General features: G+C 34.9%; 1 protein-coding gene across 3 annotated transcripts; it reads left to right on the top strand.

The window, feature by feature from the left end:
• Positions 1 to 5507: 5507 nt before the first annotated feature.
• Positions 5508 to 11321, top strand: hmg20a (high mobility group 20A; the record flags this gene model as incomplete). 3 transcript variants are annotated; one of them, XM_079859687.1, is made up of 9 exons in its annotated part: positions 5508 to 5806; positions 6636 to 6711; positions 6790 to 6999; positions 7573 to 7705; positions 7947 to 7984; positions 8885 to 8960; positions 9046 to 9261; positions 10452 to 10584; positions 10664 to 11321. In XM_079859687.1, the coding sequence occupies exons 2-9, from the start codon at positions 6646 to 6648 to the stop codon at positions 10665 to 10667; spliced, it is 876 nt and encodes a 291-aa protein (XP_079715813.1). In that variant the 5' UTR covers positions 5508 to 5806; positions 6636 to 6645. The 3 variants fall into 3 exon arrangements, with proteins under 3 accessions (XP_079715813.1, XP_079715814.1, XP_079715815.1); XM_079859689.1 differs by having other exon boundaries at positions 5674 to 5806; positions 8888 to 8960; positions 10664 to 11093; XM_079859688.1 differs by lacking the exon at positions 10664 to 11321 and having other exon boundaries at positions 5667 to 5806; positions 10452 to 10588.
• Positions 11322 to 11417: the final 96 nt, after the last annotated feature.

The following is an 11417-nucleotide window of genomic DNA, read 5'->3' as shown; positions in this document are numbered from 1 at the left end:
GCGGATTAGACTCAAGGATTAACATTGACGCAGACAATGAGGAACCGACAATTAAAACAGATTAATTAGGGGGGAAATTTCCCTCGCAGTGGTCAACACAAACACTCCCACGGCCCTGGAGGAATGAACAAACAGCTCAGCACTAACAAAGCCCACTGAACCCTAGATAAATGAACTGGCAGATGTTCCGCACTGAATGTCCTCCGAGTTTCTCTTGATGTTGTTCTTAAGTGAATGTCGTGCTTTCGAGAAGAGCTGATTCCTCGGCGAGGGACTTCTTGAGAGTCACGCCTCATCGCAGCCTGAGCTTTAAACGCATAACGAAACTGATGTGACTGAATATTCACAGGCTTGATTTTGTCCATTAAGGTATTGGACCATGCAATGTAATCAGCCCACTTCCGTACAGTAGGCCTGTATGATGCAGTTCCGGTACTTCCTGTCTCCTGAGATCTGATGGATTTTTGAAGGCAGCATAGATGTGTCCTTCGCCGCCTTTGGTATCCTACAATCCTGTGCTTTCCATTCTGTGACAGTTAAACTAAAAAAGAAAGATGGCGCCTGAAAGTTGCGGTTGGTGGTCAGTTTGTGTGTAAATGTACATTATATCCTAACCCTCTGGTTGTATTCTGCTCATTTTGACCCGGAGAAGATTTTCTTTTTCCCAAAAATACTAGTTAATGTTATCGCTTTGGACTGAAACTTAAAGGGTATAACTACTTCTCTTCTTCTGTTTTTTGACAGTTTTCTTACTTTTTTAGGGGGGGTTTTGTCACCTTGTTACACTTGTGGTGTTCCCGGTCAAAAATGACCGGACTACAAAAAAAGGCTTATAAATCACTCATTATACTATATTATCACCCAATATTGGATTCAATCTTTTTGTCAACTTGTTCTCTTTCAATTAGGCCCTCAATGGCCCAGTGGAACACCACAAGTGTGACAATGTGCCATTTTGTACAAAATAAAGGTTTTTCAAAACAAAATTCCTGGTGAAAAGTTTTTTACTCAAAAAATGAGATGCCTACTCTCAAATAAATGAGGCCTACAATTAATCAGATGCAAATAGAAATATAAAACCAGTCCTAATTGAAAGAGAACAAGTTGACAAAAAGATTGAATCCGATATTGGGTGATAATATAGTATAACAAGTGATTTATAAGCTAGTTTTTATAAGCCGGTCATTTCTGACCAGGAACATCAAAAGTGTTATAGAGTTTTGAACACAACCAGAGGGCTAAGTATATGTAAGGTACTCAGTATTAACTTCTTGATTATTGAACTGTTGTTTAAAGCAACACTGAGGAACTTTTCCTCTTCGGTCGCCCTACAGGTTGGAAGCGGAATTGTCCATTACCACTATCGTAAATAATTTCGCCGCCCGCAGTCCACTGTCGCACGCACGCTCACTGTTTATCCAGCACCGGCTTTGGAATGAACGATGTCAGACAAGGTAGAGTATGTTGCATGATTTCATGAAAGTATAATGTATTGCGACATCAGAAACGAAGAAAAACTGAATAATGACTATTGTAACGCTTGCCGTAAAGCAAGTCAAATTTGTAGTTTTCTTATGTCTCATTCGGACTACAGAAACGCGACCCGGTTTGGCAAACTTACATAGTGTGGTTATAGCAGATATAGGGCTGCAAAGCGAATCCAGGAGTGCTTTTCACCCTGTTACGACTTGATGAACCACTGATACGATTTTGGAAACATTATTTTAAGGTAAAAAAATGTTCCTTAGTGTTGCTTTAAAAGCAATATCATGCTTGCAGTCATGCAGAATCATCATTAGAGAAGACAACCGTCTTTGAGGCAGAGAAAATACTTCATTTCGATGAATGAGTACAAAAAAAAAACAATTTTCTTTTAGAATAACATGTACTGATGAATCATGCACGGTAATATTCCAAGGAAATATGAAGTGAAAACAGTAAACGAACCTTCAAACATTCATGCTACATCATGGTGAGAAGCTCTTAAGATTTAAAGTGACAACAAGAACAAGCAGAACCTGAGGTTACATGCCAGGTCTCAAAAATTGTATGTTTTATTTAATCACTGTTCAGTTCTTTGGTTTCCCCTACCAAGCTACCTCTAGACTAGCTAACCAATGCCTTAAACCAGTAGCAAAACAGCAGCACCTGTTGTTAAAAAACATAAAAGTTGTTCATTTGTGAAGATTAGCATCTTAATGAACAAAATATGTAAGGATCATAAACTTTTGTTGGTCACAGAGCTTAGTTTCTGCAATAATCCAAAAGCCAATGGAAAAATAATATTGGGGTTTTGGCAAGGGAACTAGGGTGATGCTAACTTTAACTCATCGAAATTCTGTCACTTTTTTTTATGTTATACAAGACTCAACAATTTTTTTTTAAGTCAGTTTAATGTAATTTAACCTTTAAAGTTGATTGTATTGGTGCAAAAAAATAAAAACGTTAAAATAAGTGGCCACATTATAATTATGAAATGTTGGATTGAACATCCTATTTATTTGTTACACTTCATGTTCTGTGATTAGCTAAGTAAATGTAAGTATTATTGTAATTCCTCAATCTATTAAAAAATTCTTATTTTACCCCATATGTGTGTTTTGTATTTTTCACATAAAAAAAATGAGTGCTGTCAAATCGATCAGTAGCATCTAACATAAAAGTGTGTTCATATAATATATGTGGGTGTATATATATAAACAAACTTTTATGTTAGATGTTATTAATCAATTTGACAGCGCTAAAAAAATCTGATTTGTTCAAAATCATTCATGGTTTGTACAGGTCACAATCACTGGGTTACTTGTTTGAAATGGTTTTTCTGTTTATGTTTCTTGAGCTCAAGGTTAGTGTATACTAGAGCTACACTTCTTTTAAAGGTGAAACTGAACAGATATTAAACAGAGGCAGCAAACTGCTGTCAAAGAGCTGTCAGGATCACGGGTAAAGAGAGATACACACATCACAGAGATATATTCAGAGAGAGGTTCTCTGACCTATGCTCACCCTAACTTCATCCGACTAACAGAAAGCCAGACTTGAAGACCTGCACAACTGTGCTGTTATGAGCGCCATTAAAGGCCATTCACCTAAATAAATCCAGAGTGGTTTGGAGCGACATAAATCTTTACATTTTTTGGGTGAACTCATTAGTTTAGCAACATGACAAGCTGGAGAGTTGATCATCAGACGTTCACAAACACACACAAGCCGGAGAGTTATGGTTTGAGTTTCCAGGTTTCACAGTAAAGTCATTTTTATAATCCATCAGGCGTCTCGACTCCAGAGACACTCGCAATCTCTGCCATTGATCGAGGACTGAAATGATTGAGTCGCTAAATGGCAAAATAACAATAATCAAATCATATAAAATTGATATTGTGTAACACTTTCGTGACAATTTAAAAAGTTATCATCAGCAGACTTCAGATTAATGATATTGCAAACTGATCACTCGTGAAACTGCTGTAACTGATCAATAAAGTGATTTATTCTTCATATAGTGTCATGTGATTATTCGTCAAGCAGCACTACTGCCCCCTACAGGCCATTATGGGTCTGCGCTGAGGGGTCATGACCCAAAAGTGAGACTTAGGTCTGTTTTGAAAGAGTTGTGAGACAAAAAAAAAAAATGCTATGTGAAAAAAAAAAAATTAATAATAATGCACTCAACCATATTATCGCGCATAGTTAGGACTGCCTAACCGCTTTTATTTTTTATTATTAGTGTTGTTATTTTTAAAACAATATTTTAATTATTATTTTTATTTAATAATATTTAATTATTATTGTTGTTGTTAAATATTTAAGTAGGCTATTTTTATTTATTTTTCATTTTATTTTCAAATTAATTTAATGATAAAATTATCTTATACCATCATGATGATCATTATTGTCATTATTATTAAATATTTTAATTATTATTTTATTTATTATTTATTATTTATTTCTATATATTATTATTATATATATTATATATTTCATACATTATTTATTATTTATTTCATTTGAATATTATTTTATTGTTATTATTTAATTTTTAAGCGTTATTTTTATTTTCATTTTATTTGCATAGTAATGTATTATAATCGTTATTTAATATTTTAAGTTTTCTTTCTTTTTTATTACATTTTTATTTTATTTGAATATTAATTTAATTACAAGATTATTATGACTAGCCTATTACAATTATTATATTTCATTAATTTGCAATTTTATTTAATTTAGTAAGTTTGTATTATTAATATTATTGTTGTTTTTGTTGTTGTTATTATATATATGTTTTAAATAATTATCAACATTTCTGGTTCTGTGATGGGTCGCAGTTTTTTATATTTTACACTTCACAGTCAAATGTAAAATATGCATCCTGACGCCAAACCATTCCAGAAGCTTGGCTATAAACACAGCCTTATTCTTCCAAAATAATAAACAACTACAAAAACATAACACCATCCAGGCAAAAGGTCACCTCATTAACTTCATGAAATGATGTTCACATTTCTCCAGCCCTGAGGCCTGAGCCGCAGCAGCGGACAGACTGTCTGTCACTCTGATATCATTCATGTGGACATGGAATTGATCCCTCAGACCACCTGGATTAATTACAGCCTTCAGCACATTTTCAGACTGTCTGTAATTCTTTCTGACATAATGGAAAGTGTTTATGGAAACATGATTTGTCTTTACCCCCAGCACATACACAGTCAACTGTAATTCACACCTTCCTTCAACACTTTATGTTACTTTAGACCTGCTGTGAAGAGAGAGTCAGAGTGTGAACCATCGACTATCAAGGTTTTGTGAGCATTGAGTGAGCAAAAAAAGAAGGGCTGCCTCTAGCAAATCCTCTGCAGATTTCGAGGTTTTTTATTTCAAATAAGTGTCTGTTTATTTGTTTATTTATTTATTTACTTACTTGCTTACTTACAAACAGACTAATAATATGATTATCAATGAACATGCAACATATGGCCAGTAGATGGCAATGCGGCACAGAATTTAAATTAGTAGAGCGGCAACTGCCAAAACATGAAGTTATAAAGTGGGCGGGGCGTAGTGGTTGAAAACTCGTTTTGGATTGGTTAGATGTGACGTTCATAGTCACATGGTAAAGATAAGGCAACAAAAAAGCAGCAAAAATACAAATATTATTTATCTTTTTTTTGTATTATGACAAGAAACAGGAAAACACGAACACATAATTTGAAGGAAAATTATTGAAGTTAAAAAAATGTGTTTTTAAAAAAAAATGACTACATGGCCGAAGTGGCAGCGTGCACAGCCGTATAGAGTAGACATCTATGGTATAGACAATATGTGTATGATTCAATACACACAAACATATTGTTATTTTCATGTTGTTGTGTATTAGAACTTTCTTTTTATTTTCCTTATTTAAAAAATTAACAGAGGAGCACCGCAGTTAATCAGTTGCACTTGCAGCCTCTGGCCAGCAGAGAGCAGCAAAACGCCATTAATCTCTCGTTAGTACTCCAGCAGCGTATACACACTAAAGCGCTTTTACTGAGGCTTTAACCGAAATAAAGCGCTTTTACTGAGGCGGAGAGGAGGATGAGTAGAATAAAGATTGTGATGAGGAGGAGGCATCAGGGATCTGGCTGACAGGGCTGAGATCGCATGACGAAGCCGTCCTGCTTCCTGTCGCCGCGTGATGACGTCAGCCGGCTCCGTGCATTGTTTTGACTCGGAATATTTTTCTCTGTAAAATTCCTGAGAAATCGTGCGAAAAAACACGTTAAAGACGCGATTCTGGACGTGATTCCACATTCAGAACAAAAGACAGGTGAGACAATTGATGTCTGTCGGGTTTTGCTTGATTCTAATGCATCTGTTAAATTCATCTTCTGTACCAACCTTGTATAAAGTACCGTGGCTGTACTATAGTAAAATGGTCAGATGGTAATAGTACTAAAAGATTGCTATATCGATGTACAATATTGCTTAAAATATTTATTTCCATTAATATATCACCATGGTACATGTCCCATAAACATGGTATGAATGGTACTGTATTCATGAAACCATGGTAATTTTAGTAAAGTTTAATTTTATTGAAGAAAATTAATGAAATATATATATATATATATTTATATTGATACATTTTTATGTATTTATTTTTTATATATGTATATTTTATGTTATATTTGTGTGTGTGTGTTAGTAGTATTAAAAGTGAAAATAATTCAATATAAAATATTATATATGTATACATATTATGTTCTTTTATATATATAAGTTTGATATATTTATACCTATTTTTTACAGTCTATGATTTATACAAATGTACATGTATGTATATATATATATATATATATATATATATATATATATATATATATATGTAATACAATTTTAGTAATGTACAGTATATTTATTAAAATAAAATGTATTAATGTAATGTTTTTTTTAAATTTATATATATATGTATATTTGACTATTATGTTAGTGAGTATAAGATGGAAAATTAATATAAATATAATAATATATAATCATAATTGAAACATAATTTGTACATGATATTTTGAGTTTTATTACAGTAGCTCTGAATTATTTTTAAATGCTGAGTCCAGTCATCTTCTCTTTTTACATATCTCCTACATGTGACACTAAAGGTCAGAGGTCATGGAGGAGCAGAGCGGGTCACCGGGGGGCAACACAGACAACAGCAGCCAGCGTAACGGAGAGGAGGTGAGCAGATCATGTGATGGCTGTCGTTACACAGGTCGAGCAGCGTTAACCAGTCATGTGAACCGGTGTTTTTGGCAGAAACCTCGCAGGAGCAGCTGGACCAAAGGCAGGAGGAGGAAGAAGCCACTGAAGGACAGCAACGCCCCCAAAGCCCCGTTAACAGGATACGTGCGCTTCATGAACGAGCGCCGCGAGCAGCTGCGGGCGGAAAGACCAGACGTGCCTTTCCCAGAGATCACCAGGATGCTCGGGAACGAGTGGAGCAAACTGCCCCCGGAAGAGAAACAGGTCAGGACACACATAGTGCAGTGCTATTGTGCTTTTTCACATTTTCAACTTTCTTTAGTGTGTGATGTTGCTGTTTGAGCATGAAAAAGATCTGAAAAGTCCCTCTAAAGGGAGTTATTCTCTATATCAGTGTCACTGTTTCAGAACTCCCTGTAGTCTTGAGTTTTCTCTGGGAACGAACACGTCTCAATATTCCTCATTTAAATAATTCCCGCCAAAGAAGTAGTGTGTTGAAACTCAGGGTTATGGTAAGGGACGGGACATTTCCCAAATACGCTTAAAGTGGTCGACCAATCACAACACACTAGTCCAGCTGACCAATCAGAGCACATTGTGCTTTTCAGAAGGCGGGGCTTCATAGAGACCGGAACTAAATAGAGCGTTACTGACAGGAAGAGAGGTGCCGCAACAATGTCAAATATGTGAAAAATTATGTTTTTTTTGAACATCCAAGCATAAAAACCTATTCTAGTAGACCCATGCAAAATGAAGACCGTAAAAGGTCGTCTTTAATCAAGATTAAAAGCTTTCCAGAGACATCTAACATCGCTCTCATGTCTCGTTCTCTCCCAGCGGTATCTGGATGAAGCGGACCGAGATAAAGAGCGCTACATGAGAGAACTGGAGCAGTATCAGAAGACCGAAGCCTATAAACACTTCAGCAGGAAAGTGCAAGAGAAACAGAAAGGAAAGAGACACAGAGGAGGTACGAAATCCAAAACGAACATTTGTCAATCCTGCAATGAAGTGACAGCCACAGCCAATCAGAACACTTTTGATGTTCACTATGAAGCTGTGTGGGGCAGGATTTGGGACCAGTGAGATTTCACAGTGGGTGGTGGTTCTTCCTGGTAAAACGAGAATAGAAACGAAGAGACTGACGAAATGATGTGCATCACAAATCACTTGTCCAAAGTAAAATTCCTCTCTCTTGCTGTCGTTATCAGATGCTGGACGGCAGGCACCTGGTGAATCCCTTCATGAGGTAAAAATATCCACGACAGGACACATGTTTCATGTCATGGAAAACCTGGAATTAACAGGAGATTGTGGTTTTAAGTCATGGAAAACTTGGAAAATCTATTTTTATTGATTTAAACTATTTAATTTGATGTTTTTATGTAATGATCTTTTTATGGAATCATCCAATAATCATACAAGACTGGAAAAGTAATGGCAATAAAACCCTAAACAGTCTTGGGAAAGTCAAGGAAAACTCTTTAGTCAACATCTGTTTTTGTAGTATTTTTATACAATATTTTTTATTAGATTATCCAATATTCAGAAAAGGCTATAAAAGTAATGGGATTTCTTTCTTACTTTAAAATATATATAATACTAAATAGTAAAATATAACAATATAATAAAAATAATACTAAAATATTGAATTTGGCTACAATTTTATAAAGGGATTTTAATCGCTAAGTAGTCAGAAACTACTGGAAAATGACTGGAAAAGCCACAAAAAGTTAGAAAATCTTGAACAGTCATGGAAAATATTTAAATAGCTATAATTTGATATATATATATTTGTTTTGTTTTTTAATATTTTTAATTTTACTATTAGATGTTTTTTTTATACAATAGTTAATAGGCTAACCTCTATAAAATGATCCAAAAATGGCAAACAACTTGAAAATAGAAAGATGTGGAAACCCTTATTTCATAAAATGTGTTAAATGTGTTATTGGTAGCTGGAATATGATCGATTTAGGCTAATATTTAATGAACAAACTTGCAAAGTGTGGAGGATATGTAGATCATTTTGACCGCCACTGTAACTCTATGGGTGCAGACTCTGATCGGGTTTTTATATTTGTATATTATAATATTTATTACTAATCAATGACAGTCTGAGCACTCAAACATTCTGTCTGTCTCTCAGAAGGATCTGGAGATAAAGGATCGCTCTGTGTTTGATATTCCCATCTTCACTGAAGAGTTTCTCAATCACAGTAAAGGTGAGAGCAGAGTGCTGTTGAGTGTGTGAGTATGTCTTTAAGGAAAACATGATTCATTGAGCGTGTGTGTGTGTGTGTGTTACAGCGCGTGAGGCTGAAATGCGTCAGCTGAGAAAGACGAACATGGAGTATGAGGAGCGAAACGCGGCGCTGCAGAAGCATGTGGAGAGCATGCGCTCCGCCGTGGAGCGTCTGGAAGGAGACGTGCTGCAGGAACGCACGCGAAACAGCCTCCTTCAGCAACACCTGGACACCCTGCGCTCGGCCCTCACACACAGCTTCTCTACTGTCCCCCTGCCCGGTGAGACACACACACACACACACATGACTGAACTACAAAAACCTCCTGCCAGCTGGGTTCAGTTGAGCATTCTGATTCATTTTAGTTCATTTTGTTTAAATCAGTTCAATGATTCATTTCAGCCATGACCATGAAATCTGAAAATATTTAGATAAAAATATTTTATGTCTGAAATATTTAGATAAATATTACCTTTCTACAGGCCTATATATATATATATATATATATATATATATATATATATATATATATATATATATATATATATATATATAAATTCTACTTTATTCCACTTCTAATGAAATTAAATACAGAGATCCTGGTTGTGCTTGTTCCCAATATTAATTAATAAAAAAAGTATATACATAATATATTAGATTACATTAAATATACGAATCATATAAATAAAATAAATGCAGCCTTGGTGAGCATAAGAGACATCTATCACACAAAAAAAAAAAAAAAATATATATATATATATATATATATATATATATATATATATACAAACTGTATAAAATATATAATATAAATACATAATATAAATATGTATATAAATTATTTAAACAGTGCATGTGTCCATATACAGCATCATCCTGCCCATATATATATATTTTTTTTTATATATATATATATATATATTTTTATATATATATATATATATATATATATATATTATTTTTTGTGATAGATGTCTCCTATGCTCACCAATGCATTTATTTGATCAAAAAGTAAAAACAGCACAGTAAAAACTATAATATTGTGAAATATTTTTTATAATTTAAGTGTTTTCTATTTGAATATATTTTTTATTTATTTGTATCATTTATTCCTGTGATGCAAATCTGAATTTTCAGCATCAGTCTTCAGTGTCACATGATCCTTCAGAAATCATTCTGTGTGGATTTGCTGCTCATGAAGCATGCTGAATTTTGATTTTGATTTTTTTGGATGAATAGAAAGCTATAAAAACAGCATTTCTTAAAAAAAGAAATCTTTTCACTGTCACTAACTGAATATATTTCCAATAAAACATTTTCTTATGAAAAAAAAATGATCTGTCAAAATATTGCCAACATATTACTTTCTTTGTTTTATTCCCAAAGCTTATTTGAGTGAAGGCTGTTTCAACTGTGAATCCGATCTTCCCATTATGTGAAAGATAATCTTTCCCTACTGTGTTCCTGCAGGCAGCGGAGAGACGCCCACACTCAACTCCATCGACTCCTACATGAAGAAGCTTCACAGCATCATCCTGTCCAGCCCACAGGAGCACCAGCACCTGATCGGCACCGTCAGGGACGTGGTCAACCGCCTCGACAGGTAGCCGCACACCACAGCACTCTTGCTTTGATCACATGATCCACGTGTGCATTAATGCACTGCTCTGATCCGCCTGCAGGTAATTGTGAGGCCCCGCCCCCTCTCGTGCAGTAGCCCCTCCTCCTATCCTGCGATGACCGCGGTTTTTTGTGTCAAGCAATTATTCACTTGTTTCCTATTTATTTTTTTACAATGCTGTTTTTATCTGCTCGTTTTTTATTTTTTTATTTTAGCAGTTCACGTTTGCCATGCATTTATGCGCGTTATTAAAATGTAAAAACGTTATTTTAGAAGGGTTGTGGTTTCATCTGCATGTATACATGTTATTTTGATTTTAAGCTGAATTTTATACTTGTAATTTCTTTCATGTTATGTAAGAAAGTGCGATGTTGTGTTCGTGTGAAGAGAGGCAGGTTCATGTGTAGCTGGTGTCTTTGTGCTGGAGTTACTGAATTCCCTCTATGGTCTTGACATTTGAAGAATTCAATAAAGCAAATGTATGAAGACATTGATGAGTGTCTGATTCTCTCTCTCCTCCAGCTCATTTGCTAGATGGTTGGCATTAATTAATTAGATTTAGTTCCCTCTGGGATGAAGCGCTAGAGACAGCAGTGTTATAGTTCTCAGGACAGACGGTTTGCTGAAGGCTGCTACTGAACAGCTGTAACACAGTTGGGCTTATAAGCAGGTGTGAATTAATTAAAGGTTTTATATTAAAAAACACAATATCTGGGGTGAAAAACGGCGACTCTGGTGTTTTTATTTAACGGCTGCCAAAAAAAAGAGAAAATCTTTGAAAAAGGTCAGGTGACACTTTAATTTAGGGTGATGTA

This window comes from Squalius cephalus (genome assembly GCF_949319135.1).
Source record: "Squalius cephalus genome assembly, chromosome: 23".
Taxonomy (NCBI): Eukaryota; Metazoa; Chordata; class Actinopteri; order Cypriniformes; family Leuciscidae; genus Squalius; species Squalius cephalus.
The sequence above is the reverse complement of the archived record's forward strand: the minus strand, read 5'-3'. Positions and strand labels throughout refer to the sequence as shown.